Genomic DNA, 15010 nt, shown 5'->3' with positions numbered 1-15010 from the left:
AAGGAAATATAATATTCCCTTGTCCTTGACTATACAGGTGCAGGAGCTTTTGCCCAAGGATAGCGTCTGGTTCTAAACAGAGTCATTGATGCATTTAATACATTTTAATGGGTGGGTTCCATAATATCGACAACCGTAGAAATTGATCGAAACTGAATTATTCCCAGTTTGTCGACACTGGAATATTCCCACTTAACCGACATCCCAAATAACCGACGTCGCAAATGATCGACACCACAAATTGTCGACATCCCATATTGTCGACAATGAAATAGTTTCATTTTGTCGACACTGAAATAGTCCCAGTATATCGACAAGCACCCGCTCTTCGGAGCTACTCTTGAAAAGGAGTTGTTCTAATTCATCGTTCAGTTCCTCAACTCACGAGTCGCAATGAATATTTGATTCCGAATTCCGACGGACATCTTCAAGCTGGCCATTTATTGACTAAAAACTTTTATATTGTAAATATTTATCTTTTTTATTTCTTTCCTTGTTTACAAGAAAATAGATGACTCGAGTGTTACAAACAATAGTTTTTAAGGAATAATGTGAAATAAGTTAATTTTTATTTGGTAAAAAACGTAATCAACGTGATAACTTAATAACATTAAGTAGTCCTACCTGACACTAACTTAGGTAAGTCACCAACAAGAACCTAAGATACAGCTTATTCGTAGGCTAATTCTGGATCATCAAGCAATATTGTAGCAAATGTTTGAATAGGCACTATCCCTAGGCTATTAGGATTGTCTCTTTTTCCCACTGACCCAGTGTCAATTTTAAAAATTTGTTTATGTAAAAATATTTGGCTGCACTTTAGTTTATGTCCTACATTCATTCAAATGAAAGATATTAATACAAGACTATTTAATATTTTGAATATTTCATTCCGTTAGTTAGGTTAAGTTTTACCCTAACATTACCCAAAATTGATATAGGCCTAAGTTTATTGAATGAAATAATCAATATGACTGGGACGGGTGGCGTCGTCCTGTAATCCAACTACTAGGAGGTCACGAATTGTGGATATTTATAGGCATGCACTGTGGATGCGATACTCCCTGGTGTGGATTAACGTCCGCACGAGTGAGTACTACGACTATCCGCAGTACTATCCTGATAATTAGACCAATTCGTATATACCAAGGCAATAATGTGGTTCGGATTCCACTATAAACCGTAGGTCCCTTAGTTGCCATTAGCTGTATGGGCTATTAATTAACAGCTGTGTCTAAGGAATGTCGGCCTTAGTCACTAACAAGACTACAAGATCGCGCCACTCATCCTGATCCTACACTCATTTCCATTCATACTTGGCTTAAAATACGGTACCTATAGTGTGATTGTTGACGGAAAGCGGCTGGCTGAAGGGTCGACCATACTCTCACACACGCAGGCCTCACACACACAGACGCAAGGGATTAGGACGGACGTGGGACGGACCATTGTCCTGCCGCACGAGTCATCGCTGGCTCACGGAAATTGAACTATAATTTTTTTTAATTTTACGTTTGTTATAAAATGTGGTAACGATTTTGACTTCAACTCAAAATGCTTAGTAAAATGATACCTACCAAACAATATATATTTTGCTTACAAAGTGTAAAAGCTACGAATATTTTAACACGTTTTTATTAGCTAGCTACTTGTCATAATCATTTCGTGTTTGGACTCATTTTTCATTGAATTAAACAACAAATTTATTAACACTAACCATTTTACTGTATATCTAAAATCAAATGAATTGCAATTTTGAGGTATCATACAACAGATCTTATATTTCTACTTAGTGAATAGGGGATCGGGGCTTTCAGGCAATTAGGACGGTGGTGAGTGTGCGTGCGTGAGTCGGGTCCCTCACAGGTAGGGCTGAGCTCCAGCCGCACTCCGGTAAAAATCAGACTATACTTTGTATGGTCGCCAAGTAATAAGTAAGAAAGTATTAAAGAAATATATTCATTGGAATGAGTGTAGGACGTAAAATGATGTGCTGTCAAATATTCTAGAGCTGTTTGTATTTGGTGTAAGACTAGACTTGGATTATATAATTCATTGCTGATGACATCAATGTTAATTTTATAGATGATCCTGGAGCAAAGGCTGTAATTTGACCTGAACCCAAGTTGGTCTCTATTTTATTGTCTTGAACCAATAAGTTAAGAGGACTAACCTTTCTGGACGACATTGCCATCGACATCACTGCAGATGAGAGAGAAAGAGAGACCAGAGTTGTGGACCCTGGAGGCAATTACCATACTGCTGTGATAATGTTACTTGGTCTAACCATAACTTAAGTGAGGTGAACATTCTTTCACCTTTGTGATAGATTCTAGGCTATGTTTGTTAACTAAGTTATTCAATGTTCAAATTGGTACTTTGGTAAGTATTATCCGGAGGCTACAGATAGGCTATACAGCGCTTTGCGGCGGTTATGTTAGGTTGGGTTATCATAAATGGAAAGAACATTTTTATGTCCTAGGCCTAAACTTACTGTCCATATTTGGGTGGGTTCCATATTATCGACAACCATAGAAACTGATCCAAACTGAATCATTTCATTTAGTGTTGAACAGAGTTTGAACAACTAATTATTTATATGTTTTATGGTAACTTTAGGGAAAATATAATGTGTAACACAAGTGCAAACTGCCTTTGCTGCACTCGAGAAACTTTCCACACTCGCCTTCGGCTCGTGCGTAAACATTTCTCTTATGTGTAGCAAAGTGCCACTTCGCCCACTAGTTACCTACACAAATAAACTATTATTAATAGTTTTTGGTGGAACATAAGGATAATTAATTATAATCTTTATGCAAATTTATAGTTTTTTTTATAAAAAATTAAAACTAGGCCCCTACTTAAAATGTATTTGGATACATCTCGAAACATGTTGTTTGGAAATGTCTTAATTAGGCTAGAGCTTGCATTTTTGAAAATTGGGAAATAACAAATAATTAATGTTTAACACGTTGGCTACCGAGCGACGCACATATGCGTTGGTCCGGTCACTCCTACAGACAAAAAGGAATGATCATGACGTTGCTTACAGACCAAGTGATATAGGAATAACATTGCCAACAGACCAAAAGAGAAATATCGTTTAAATGGACGAATTGACTTCATATTAACCTTAAGTGAATAAGTAAGCAATAAATATTGTTTTTATTTATCGTTTGGAGCAACTTTCAAAACGCTGCATATATGCGTCGGTCAGTTTATTTAATGAAATCTAGATAAAAAGATTACCTACATTTTCGTTTCAATAGACCAGGCGACACACGTTTAAGCGTCGTTGTAAATTTGGTTGTTTCAAGCTTTTACACAAACAAATAAAGAAACTCCACCACTCGCCAAAACTGCAAAGGTTATAACGTTTACATCTGTTCTGAGATGTCGCGGAATGCACAATGTAAACAACAATGTTGCCAACTGTTGTGTGACGTAACCAATCGTCATATCCACAGACCAAGCGACGCACATTTGCGGCAGATATCCCTCTAGACCGATACGATAAAATCAGGGCTTTAAAATAGACCGTTGCTAAGAAATACGCTGATTAATAACATTGAACACCGACGCAAGTGTGCGTCGTTAGTCTATTTCAATGTGATCAGCTGACGCAAATATGCGTCGGTGGTCTATGCGAACGTAAATTCCATATAATTGTGGTAGCGAACAAGTTAAACCAATTTATTTTGTCTAAACCAAATTATTGTTACAAATTCTAATATTTGTACTAACTTGACCCAGATTTGCTCAAACATTTTCCTATTAGCTGTACCTATTTGAATATCGCAAATATAGAAAGGAGTGTACACACTTGTATTATTTGTTGGACTAAAATTATTTGTATAACACTATTTTTTGCAATATTTCTGTACAGAACTGAAGCCTACCAGTAAAATGGGGGCGTTCTAATTAATATCCTCCGACATTGGAGAATACAGGGGAGAGGTGCCAGAGGAAGAGGAGATCGTGGATGGGGCGAAGTAAAGACTAAGATTGAAGAGAACTAACTAATGGTAAGTTTTGCCATTTACTTAAATTTAATACTTATAAAACCAGGGCCGTGTCCATTGCCCCCAAGCCTATGTCGCATAACCCTCCTGAATTACTAGTATTTAACCAGCATTTTAACTCGAGAGGTGCCCAAAAATTTGCTTTTGTTTTTTAGGAAATGTAGGCTATATTTTTTGACACCATAACTATAATTTTTCTGAATATGTCATAGTTTTTACATTTGGTAAGTACTGAAACAACAATAATTTTAAGACAAATGGAAAAGCCCCTGTCAACAGAAGCAGTTGAAACAAAAAATTCTCATACATCAATAAGGTATTTAGTACAAGCGTGGTTCAATAAGACCTTAGAAGAATATAGAATAACACAATTTGTTGTGATAAATTTGATTTATTTTGCTATAATCTCCTTTTATTCAGCTCTATACACTTATCTTAAAGTTTCTCCAACCTCGTTCAAATTATGTCCAAATAAATAGTACCCTACAAACTTGAAAAGCCTTCAAAATACTCTTCTGTTTCAGTGATGACCAGCTCCATGGCAACTAAAAATGTCCGCTCGTAGGCCTTGAAGCGCCCCTATCCCCACCACCTTCCGCCAGTCACTCGCCCGACAGGGCAGCAAAGAAAACTGTCAGATAATTTTGCCACACTCTGTACGTTACATTTTGTCCTATACAAAATGGGTTATATGGGTCGGCACTTATGTATTGATCCAAACGGTTACTGCAATTGTGGCAAAATTAAACGATATTGTCCTCGGTAATGACCAAATCGTGATTGCAGGGTCATCATCTTCATCTCCCAAGGTCGCCAATGGTTAAAATTGTGGGCATCCTCGGTGCAATCGTGAACATCTTTCGCGGTTGCGAGGCCTGATTATCGTCACCCGCGATCGCTGGTAGTCGTAAATTTCGATCACGCAATCTTTGCAGACGCTTTCGGCTATCATGAGAATACAAGACAAACTTGGATTATTGTACCCCCTAATTCTAACAGATTGTGGGAAAATTTATTTTCCAAGAGAAAAAGCATTCTTTTGAGGCCCCAAGTGAGTCCCCTTCCCAGGCCGAAGCCCTTGGCAATCGCAGTGTCCACTGTTAGGGGAATACGGCCCTGATTTGGAGGCCTATGTTGGTGTGGGGCCTGGTGCAAACCGCCCTCCCCCCCCCCCCTCAGTACGCCACTGAGTAGCCTACATTAAATAATGATAGAAGTATGCATAAAAAGACTCTTTGTTCAGAATACTGTTTTAATTATTAATTTTTGTTCTGTTATATCCACTATCCAGGCCTGATGACAGGGTGGATGGCGATGGAGGCATGGAGGTTGGGGGAGAGGAGGCTGAAGAAGTGGAGACAAATCAGTTTGGATCCATTATGTTGATTAGTTTAACATTTATTTTGAACATCAGTATTTACATTTTTTTCTCATTTAGATTATTAAATTAAGATAATTTTATTGTTTTTATGAAGATTTTTTCTTACATTTTTAATATTTGTTTGTACTTCTGCCTGGTAAAAAAAATACTGTTTATTATGTTTGTTAAAATGATTATTTTTACTAACTTACCTTGTCTTGGGTAACAAGAGATATCTTGATATTTAACTAGCAGGGTGCCTGTTCTATGGGCGGGGATTGTATAAGTCAGTAGAAACCTTCTTATATTTCGATACTTGGTAAATTAATCATTTCCAACTTTATATAGTATAGATCGCTATTCCTGTATTGATGTACTGAAATGAATAAAATTATATGAAATGAAATGTTGTTTTTTATATATTTTGATGACACACTATTAAAAAGGCATAACAATATTCTAGAGTTTATAACAGCTAATGTTTGTGTTTTTGAGTGATTGAAGGATTTGTGATTTGGTTTTAAGGAGATTGATGTACCTAATTTTTTTAACCCTTTGAGTGCCAACGTCCAGGGAACCGGACGTTTTTAAAACGAGCCAAAAGTGCCGACGTCCGGCCGACCGGACGTTTTTAGAACGAGCCAAAAGTGCCAACGTCCGGCTGACCGGACGTTTCGTAATGACGAACAGTTGTCATAACAACCGAATGGATACTCGGATTCTTTTAACCCATATATTAACATTGAGTCGAAAGTTAATAGATGCGATACATCGATTTTCGTTGGTCGAAATATCGAAAATTCGATTTTTACGAAATTTTAACCTAAAAATCGCCAGATCGCGCTCGGCATTTTAAGCGCGACCTTCGGGAATAATCATCGGCATTTTTTTAGCGTTACTTTTATTTCTCGCCTGGCACTCTAAGGGTTAAATCTATACTTATTAAATACGCAAGCAGGTTTTTTGTGACAATTACTTTTGAAATTACTGAACCGATTGACATGTTTTTGGTGTCATTGGAAAGAGCATAACGTGAAGTTGTGCAAGAAACTTTCTTTTTAGGGAAATAATCAGAGAGTGAGGTCCTGGGGCCCTTTAAAGTTTTGTATTTCTCCATAAGATTAACATGGGAAACAAACATTGTTATGAAACTCCAGCTGTTGTCAGAAATTTAAAGTGAGAAGAAGAACATATGTTAATTGTAAAATTGTGACAGAGAGGTTATGCAGAAAATCAGGTAGTTAATGGTTATTTGGTGCTATTAAAATAAAGACTGAAATTTGTAAACGTACTGGCGACAATGGGTGATACCACGCAAACTACATTATCATTGACAAAGACCAACATGGAGAACCTATTGCGACTATAAGTGGGAAACATTTCTACAACACACTAAAAGCCCATGGTGGAAGGAAAAAACATAGGTGTGCTATTCCCGTCCTTGTATTGCAAACAAAAGATCACCTGATTGTAACTGTCAAATTAGTATGTATTTGTTTTGATTTGATTGTTAATGTTTTTTTTTTATAAAAACACACATTATAAAAACAATAACAACCAAATCAAAACAAATACATATACTAATTTGACAGTTATAATCAGGTGATCTTTTGTTTGCAATCCAAGTGACGTCAGAATATGACGGGAATAGCACACCTATGTTTTTTCCTTCCACCATGCTAAAAGCCAGATCAGCTTTTGAAACATGATAAAATATTTACAAGAAATGTTGATTATGTTGAACTGGTAAGTACATTGTGAGTATTATTATTAGTTACGTAATCTTTGGGTTGACTCTTTTAAACTCATCGGAATTTATAACTTATATTATATTTGTTCTTAAACAAGTTATTTGTTTTTAAATAACTCCTTTATGTACTTCTTTGCGATTGCTCGATTTCGAGCAACATATACCTAGTTCAATTTATGGGTCAACTTTTTTTTATAAGAACCGGGTTTTGTTATTCATGTAACTATTGGAACACTTTTTATTATCCTATACTCTAATACGAGCAAGGTTTGCTTGTATGTATGTATGTGTGTATGCTTGCACCAAGATCTCGAAAACGGCTCCGACGATTTTCTTCAAATGTTGTAAATAGTTTATTTCTGGCATAAAAACGAGTTTACTGCAGTTAGAACTGCCAAAAAAAATTTAATTACGTAGAAAAATGCAACTGAAAATCAATTTTTTTTAGTCTTATGGGTTGCTAGGTAACCATGTTGGCTGAATTAAATAACAAGTAAAAAGTAAACAACATACTTGAAATTGTAGCATGTGTTCATAATAAGCCAACTACCCACAGTATACAACAAATTACAAATACAGTACAAAAGGTAAAACATCACATGTTAATATCTAGCAAAAAGATTATACTGAAGATTACTCGATACATTGTAGTCAAGGGTAGCAGTGCGAAGTCTGGGATCTGTTTATGACGATTAGATCAAAGTATCTGCAATTCTTAAAATGCTATAGGAAGGGAAGGAAAAAGGCCCGCGACGTAGGAAGTGGTGAGGAAGTAGTTAATGATATGGGAAGGGAGGGAAACAGGTCCGCGACGTAGGAAGTGGTGAAGGTAGTAGTCAAGGCGAGCAGTCGGGAGTGTGGGAACTGTTTATGACGATTAGATTGAGGTATTTGCAATCCTAAAATGCTATGGGAAGGGAGGGAAACAGGTCCGTGACGTAGGAAGTGGTGAAGGAAGTAGTCAAGGCGAGCTGTCCGGAGTGTGGGAACTGTTTATGATGATTAGCTTAAGGTATCTGCAATTCTTAAAATGCTATAGGAAGGGAAGGAAACAGATCCGCGACATAGGAAGTGGTGAAGGAAGTAGTAAAGGCAATCATAAATGCTATGGGAATAGAGGGAAACAGGTCTGTGACTTAGGAAGTGATGAATGAAGTAGTCAAAAGGCGAGCAGTCCGGAGTGTGGGAACTGTTTATGACGATTAGATAAGGGTATGGGCAATCCTAAAATGCTATGGGAATGGAGGGAAACATGTCCGTGACGTATGAAGTGGTGAAGGAAGTAGTCAAGGCAAGTAGTCCGGAGTGTGGGAACTGTCTATGAGGATTAGATTGAGGTATCTGCAATCTTAAAATGCTATGGGAAGGGAGGAAAACAGGTCCAAGACGTAGGAAATGGTGTAGGACGTAGTAAAGGCGAGCCGTGTGGAGTTTGGGAATAGATTTATGTATCTCCAATACTAAGACTGCTTTCAGAGTGAACTAATGACTTTTCCCGAGCAAAGCTCGGTCCCCAGGTACTAGTATCCATAATACGAGTAAACAAATTAAACATAACTAGAAAACACCACGTAGGATTCGAATCAGCTGCTTGATATTGACATTTTGTGGACATTGTGTGACTATTTTTATATATTTCAATCTACTGATGAGGGAATTAAATTAAAAACAATTTATTTAGTATAAAAAGTATAGTTGACTTCCAATTAAAAGGTTTATTATAATAAAATAACTGGATTTGTAATAAAACAACTATTTTTATAATAAAAAGCTAGTGACGTCATTTTTTATGTTTATGAACCATACCGTTTCTGTTCTAATATCGGTGATAACAGTTACAGTAATTCCTTTTACCTACGACCTTTTTTAAAGTAGCCGTTTCAGTTAAGTCCTTTAATACGTCAACAGCTGATCTTGTGTCTTTGTTTTTGTGTCAAATACTGCGTCCATAAAGATTACATAAACATTTTTAGAGCCAGTGGGGGGGATTCCTTAGAGAGTTTTTTTAACACCATATAGTTGTTAGCACTCACCGATATATGGTCTTTATCACCATGCAAAATTTGAAAATGATTACTTCAGCCGTCTTGGAGGAGATTGCGTATTACGAAATGCATAAGAGTCGACGTATAAGAGCTTCGCTCAATGAGTTATACGATTTTAGATTTTTTTAACATAGAGTAGGTAAGGTGTTTACATATTTCCAGCACAAGGAACCATTTTGATCAATATTTTTGAAGATTTTCAGTGTTTGTTATTGTGTCTGATTAACATGGATATGGATGTCACTGAAATAGCCGCCCTGGAAAATATACCACACAAACTGACCTTGTGAAAATAGGGTTAGGAAAGTAAAAAACTGTCATTGTTAGTGTCAGCCCGGTTTTCTGGCTAGTCAAACTAGCCCATAACTGAATAAGTTACACACACTTACTGTAGTAAAGTGATTATTTAGTTTGAAGTATAACAGAAGATATTTTAGTTCATTTATACAATAGCCTACAATAATAGCCAAGTCTGGACTTTGAACCTTCAACCCCCATCCCCACTCTGGAGACGAAAGGACGGACAGTCGACTAGAGAACGCAGGTATGATCACATGTCATTTCCGCCTGTCGTAATTAGTACGTGTTGCATAATAGTAATTATTCAATAGTGCGTGTCGGCCTTAAGCATAGTTTTATTCTTTATTGAGTACGGGTATAATATTGGCGACGAGGACGGTCGCATTCACGCGAAATTAATAAAACGTTATAAGTGGAACAGTTGATTGAAACTTTGGAGGATTTTGGAAAAATTGTGTCTCATCGTGCGTCCGTGCCGTGTGCAACAGGTTTGCCCAGTTTCCAGTGTGCCGTGTGCAACAAGCACATTGTCTTCTAACCGTGGATTTGAACGAACAGTGCCGTGTGGAAACTTGAAAGCTTGAAAGGGTTGGAAAATTTTCAAGAACCAAGAAACGGAGTTGTTTGATACGGAACTATAATTTTGATAATTATATGTCTTCAAATGTAAGGTATTTTATGTTAATTAGTAGGCCTAAGTATGGCCAAACAGATGATTGGAAAAGTAAGTGAGTTTGATAGTGAAGTAGAGAACTTTGAAAATTATGCAGAGAGGTTACAACATTTTTTCTCAATTAACGCAATTAAAGATGAGAACAAAGTTTCATTTTTTGTTTCCATTATGGGACCAAATTTGTACTCAACTCTTAAGGATTTGTTACATCCCAAGAAGATTTCAGATAGTAGTTATAATGTTATCATTGACACATTAAAGACGCATTTTGTCCCTAAGAGTAATATTGCGTATGAAAGGTTTGTCTTTAACAAACGTTCACAAAAAGAAGGTGAAAGCATAACTGAATATTCTTGTCAATTGAAGAAATTGGCATCTAGTTGTCATTTTGGTAACTTCCTAGAGGAAGCATTGAGAGATAGGTTCTTGTGTGGGCTGCGCTCAGCCACAATACAAGGTAAATTGTTGGCCGAGGGTGACACATTGACTTTTTCCAAGGCATTGGAGTTGTCATTAGTAATTGAAAACGCTGATAAGAATGTAAAATCATTTAATTGTGATAAAATATCCTCAGGTGAATTAAACTTTGTAGGGTCTAATAGGCCTAGGTATCAGTTAGGCCAAGGTCAGTATAAGCCAAAGGGGCATGAGCCCAAATGGTCAAGTGGATCTGCAGGGAAGCAGAATAGTCCTTTTGTAAATAAGCAGAGATGTTACAAATGTGGGAAGTATCATGACAGTACCGAGTGTCCTTATCAAAATTACACATGTTACTCGTGTAACAAAAAGGGACATATTGCAAGTGCATGTAGGTCTGGTAACTCTAGGCTTAGGCCTACAAATAAAATATTCTTGTGCGAGTCGGATGACTCTGATAATGATGTTAGTGGACACGATGATGATAGGGGTGGAGATAGGCCTAGTTCCAAGTCCCACACGAGCATGCAAGAGGAGTTTGAACTTTTTACTGTAGCCTATGCTAGTAATAATTCTAAGCCTAATAATTTTATTGTGAAGATGCTAGTAAATGAAGTGCCTTTAGATATGACCATTGACACTGGAGCTGCGGTGACAATTATGCCGGATAAGACATATTTTGAAAAGTTTCATAATCGTTCCAATTTGTTGCAGCCAAGTAACATAAGGTTAAAAACATACACAGGAGAGAGAATTGGGGTTCTCGGAGAGTTCCATGCTACAGTAAACTCGCCCGATGGTTTGACGCAACTTCCTGTAGTTGTGATTGAGAGTTCCGGAACTGGTCAACCTACTCTATTAGGACGCAACTGGTTGGAGAAGATACCCCTAGACTGGAAACTACTGAAACGGAGGTGTAGCGACAAGACAGATGAAGTTGGAGAAATAGACGTTCGGATCCCAGCTGGTGAGTCCGTTCCAGATATTGCTAAGATTATGGATGATCTTAAGGGAGCTTATGCACCTGTATTTGATAAGACACCTGGGGAAATTAAAAGTAAAGCTGTGAATATTGTTTTAAAAGAAAATTCTAAGCCAGTTTTCTGTAAGGCCCGTAGTGTGCCGTTTGCTTTGCGCCAAGCTGTAGAAAAAGAACTCGATAACCTTCAAAGAAATGGGATTATTTATCCTGTAACTAAATCCGAATGGGCAACGCCTATAGTTGTTGTTCCCAAACCCAATAATGAAGTGAGAATCTGTGGTGATTTCAAGGTAACGATTAATCCGTGCCTGCGAACAGATTATTATCCTTTACCCAATCCAGAGGACATCCTCACAAAAATTTCAGGTGCAAAGTTTTACTCAAAAATAGACTTATCAACTGCTTATGCCCAATTAAGGGTACATCCTTCCTCACAAGAATTGTTAACGATTAACACACATTTAGGTCTTTTCCGATATGCAAGACTAGCCTATGGCATTACTAGTGCTGGTGCACTCTTCCAAGCAACCATGGATCAGATACTGTCTGGTCTAGACTCTACTATTTGTTACATAGATGACATCTTGGTTTATGCTAAAGATTTTACGGAAATGAAACAGTCAGTTAATGCTGTTTTAAAAAGGTTAATGGAACATGGAATCACCATCAACACGTCTAAGAGCGAATTCTTTAAAGAAAGCTTAGTTTTTCTAGGATATCGGTTGGATAAGAACGGTATTCATCAAAGTGGGGAGTTGACAAAAGCGATTTTGGATGCTCCAAAACCAGAAAATGTTGTACAACTCAGGTCATTTTTAGGTCTAGTTAATTTTTATGGTAAATTTATTCCAAACTTAGCCTCCCTGCTCCATCCATTGTACCATCTGCTTGGTAAGGAGGTTGATTGGTCGTGGACTACTGATTGTAACATCGCCTTTGAACAATGCAAGAAACAACTTGTTATGGACAATGTTTTGATTCCCTTTAACCCAAGCCTAGATGTGATAGTAACCTGTGATAGCTCAAGCTATGGAGTTGGGTGTGTGATCGCCCATAAAATGGCAGACGGTTCAGAGAGGCCTATTGCATTTGCCTCACGAACACTTACCAAAAGCGAGGCTAAATACAGCCAAATCGAAAAGGAGGCCCTGTCATTGGTCGTGGCCGTCAAAAAGTTTCATAAATTCCTATATGGTCGCAAATTTATTTTAGTGACTGACCATCGCCCCTTAACATTTTTGTTACATCCTACCAAAGGTGTACCCACTCTAGCGGCAGCAAGAATCCAACGCTGGGCCTTGATATTGTCAGCATACCAATACGATATCCGTTACAAAAAGGGAACAGACATTTCTAATGCAGATGCGCTGTCGCGCCTACCTCTTGAAAATAACGTTAATGAAGACGACATATCGTTTTTTACTTCAACCTACCATTTGCCCATCACATCTAAAGAAATAGCTGCATCCACCAAATTTGACCCTACCTTATCTAAGGTAATGGACTACACGATACATGGATGGCCAAATACAATTGACGACCCAGGCCTAAAAAACTACCAAAACAAAACTTCGGAGTTATCCGTAGATCGCGGATGTCTACTTTGGGGAGCCAGAGTCCTTATACCCCCGACCCATCGAAAGGAAATTCTTCTTATGTTACATACTGACCATCCTGGTGAGTCAAAAATGAAAGCCCTCGCAAGAAGCTATGTGTGGTGGCCTAACTTAGATCAAGACATCGAGACTATGGTTAGAGAGTGTAATATCTGTCAAAAGACTCGTAAAAATATTCCCCTGCCTCCCCTACAAACTTGGTCATGGCCTCAACACAGCTGGATGAGAATTCATCTGGACTTCGCTAACTTTGAAGGGAAAGAATTTTTAATAATTGTAGATAGCTACTCAAAGTGGGTAGAAGTGTTCCATATGCCCGGTACGACGTCAAAACAGACAATTGACAAACTAAGACATTGCTTTGCAGCCTATGGATTGGCCTCTACTGTGGTGACAGATGGCGGGCCCCAATTTCGATCAGACGAATTCAAACAATTTTTAGAGGCTAATGGAGTTCATCATACCCTAACCCCGGCATATCATCCTGCTTCCAACGGGCTGGCAGAGCGAACTGTCCAAACAGTGAAACACGCTTTCTTAAAACAAATGCTCCACGATGAACAACAACATACACAGAGGTCCCTGCAACACAGGATAGATTCCTTCTTGTTTGTGTACCGTAATACCCCCCATACTACAACTGGATCGACACCATCTGAATTATTCTTGAAATTCAAACCTAAAACTCACCTATCACTTCTAAAACCTCATTTGGCTCAAGAAATGCAAACTAAACAGGATAATCTGAAAGATTCTATCAATGTACACCGGGGAAAACCGAGATCATTCATGTTACATGACAAGGTGTTTGTCAAAACTGTGCGACAAGAGAAAATTAGTTGGCAACCTGGGGTAGTAACAAAAATTGTAAGCCCTATGACATACCTAGTCATAGTTGATGGCCGAACAAGACATGTACATATTGATCATTTGAGAGCTAATGAAACTCAGGAACAAGAAGACGACCCACTAGTACAATTTCCAAGGGAACTATACATGAAAAGTCCGGCTCAGACCGCGCCACTGATTAAGACACCCGAAGGAGCACCAACTGAGGTTAAATCTCCAATAACTTCGCCAACCAGAAGGTCTCCAGCAAAAACCCAACTAAGTCAAGACAGTCCAGTTACTCTGCGACGCTCCGAACGGAATCGTAGAGTACCTCACAAAATGAATTTATAATTTGGAAGAAGGCCCTCCCAGCAGTTGTATATAGTTTTTTTTGAAGATTAGTTTTTATTTTTGGAAGATAAGTTTTTAGTTTGGTTGGGAGGAGTTGTAGTAAAGTGATTATTTAGTTTGAAGTATAACAGAAGATATTTTAGTTCATTTATACAATAGCCTACAATAATAGCCAAGTCTGGACTTTGAACCTTCAACCCCCATCCCCACTCTGGAGACGAAAGGACGGACAGTCGACTAGAGAACGCAGGTATGATCACATGTCATTTCCGCCTGTCGTAATTAGTACGTGTTGCATAATAGTAATTATTCAATAGTGCGTGTCGGCCTTAAGCATAGTTTTATTCTTTATTGAGTACGGGTATAATACTTACCATGGTTGGAATATGCAGGCAACGTTGTGTTTGCATTGAACAGTATGACAGAACAAAAACCAATAACTTTGTGGTAATGCAAACATCATCTATACAGTAATGAGAATTGAGAATCAAAGATTCATAATTATAATTAATAATTCAGTAATAGAGTAAACAAACAAACAATAAATCTTCATAAATAAAATTAGAGTTTTGTCTGCAAATTGCTCAGAATTATATATTAAAACGTTTTTTATTAGCTCGCTTATTTCTTGTCTGGTACAAATTTTGCAATCAATTTTATACT

The 15010-nt window shown here is 37.7% G+C and overlaps 2 protein-coding genes and 1 long non-coding RNA gene across 3 annotated transcripts in view; all 3 read left to right on the top strand.

Moving 5' to 3' along the window:
• The first annotated feature begins 422 nt into the window (after window positions 1-422).
• On the top strand, window positions 423-5788 carry LOC129001616 (uncharacterized). The gene is made up of 4 exons (XR_008491475.1): window positions 423-639; window positions 2086-2302; window positions 3887-4025; window positions 5314-5788. It is a non-coding gene; the product is annotated as an uncharacterized LOC129001616 (long non-coding RNA).
• Window positions 5789-11167: 5379 nt separating this feature from the next.
• Window positions 11168-14347, top strand: LOC129000206 (uncharacterized protein K02A2.6-like). The gene has a single exon (XM_054427161.1). The coding sequence runs from the start codon at window positions 11168-11170 to the stop codon at window positions 14345-14347; it is 3180 nt and encodes a 1059-aa protein (XP_054283136.1).
• A 15-nt stretch (window positions 14348-14362) lies between these two features.
• Window positions 14363-15010, top strand: part of LOC128999212 (cell cycle checkpoint protein RAD1-like) — a 32053-nt gene continuing 31405 nt past the window's right edge. The window contains exon 1 of the mRNA XM_054425604.1: window positions 14363-14597. The gene's annotated coding sequence lies outside the window, so the exon portion shown is untranslated. The remainder of the gene's footprint in view (window positions 14598-15010) is intronic.

The sequence above is a fragment of the Macrosteles quadrilineatus genome, unplaced genomic scaffold, assembly GCF_028750875.1.
Source record: "Macrosteles quadrilineatus isolate MER2022 unplaced genomic scaffold, UCM_ALF_1.0 Scaffold_8__2_contigs__length_117827958, whole genome shotgun sequence".
Classification (NCBI taxonomy): domain Eukaryota; kingdom Metazoa; phylum Arthropoda; class Insecta; order Hemiptera; family Cicadellidae; genus Macrosteles; species Macrosteles quadrilineatus.
The sequence above is the reverse complement of the archived record's forward strand: the minus strand, read 5'-3'. Positions and strand labels throughout refer to the sequence as shown.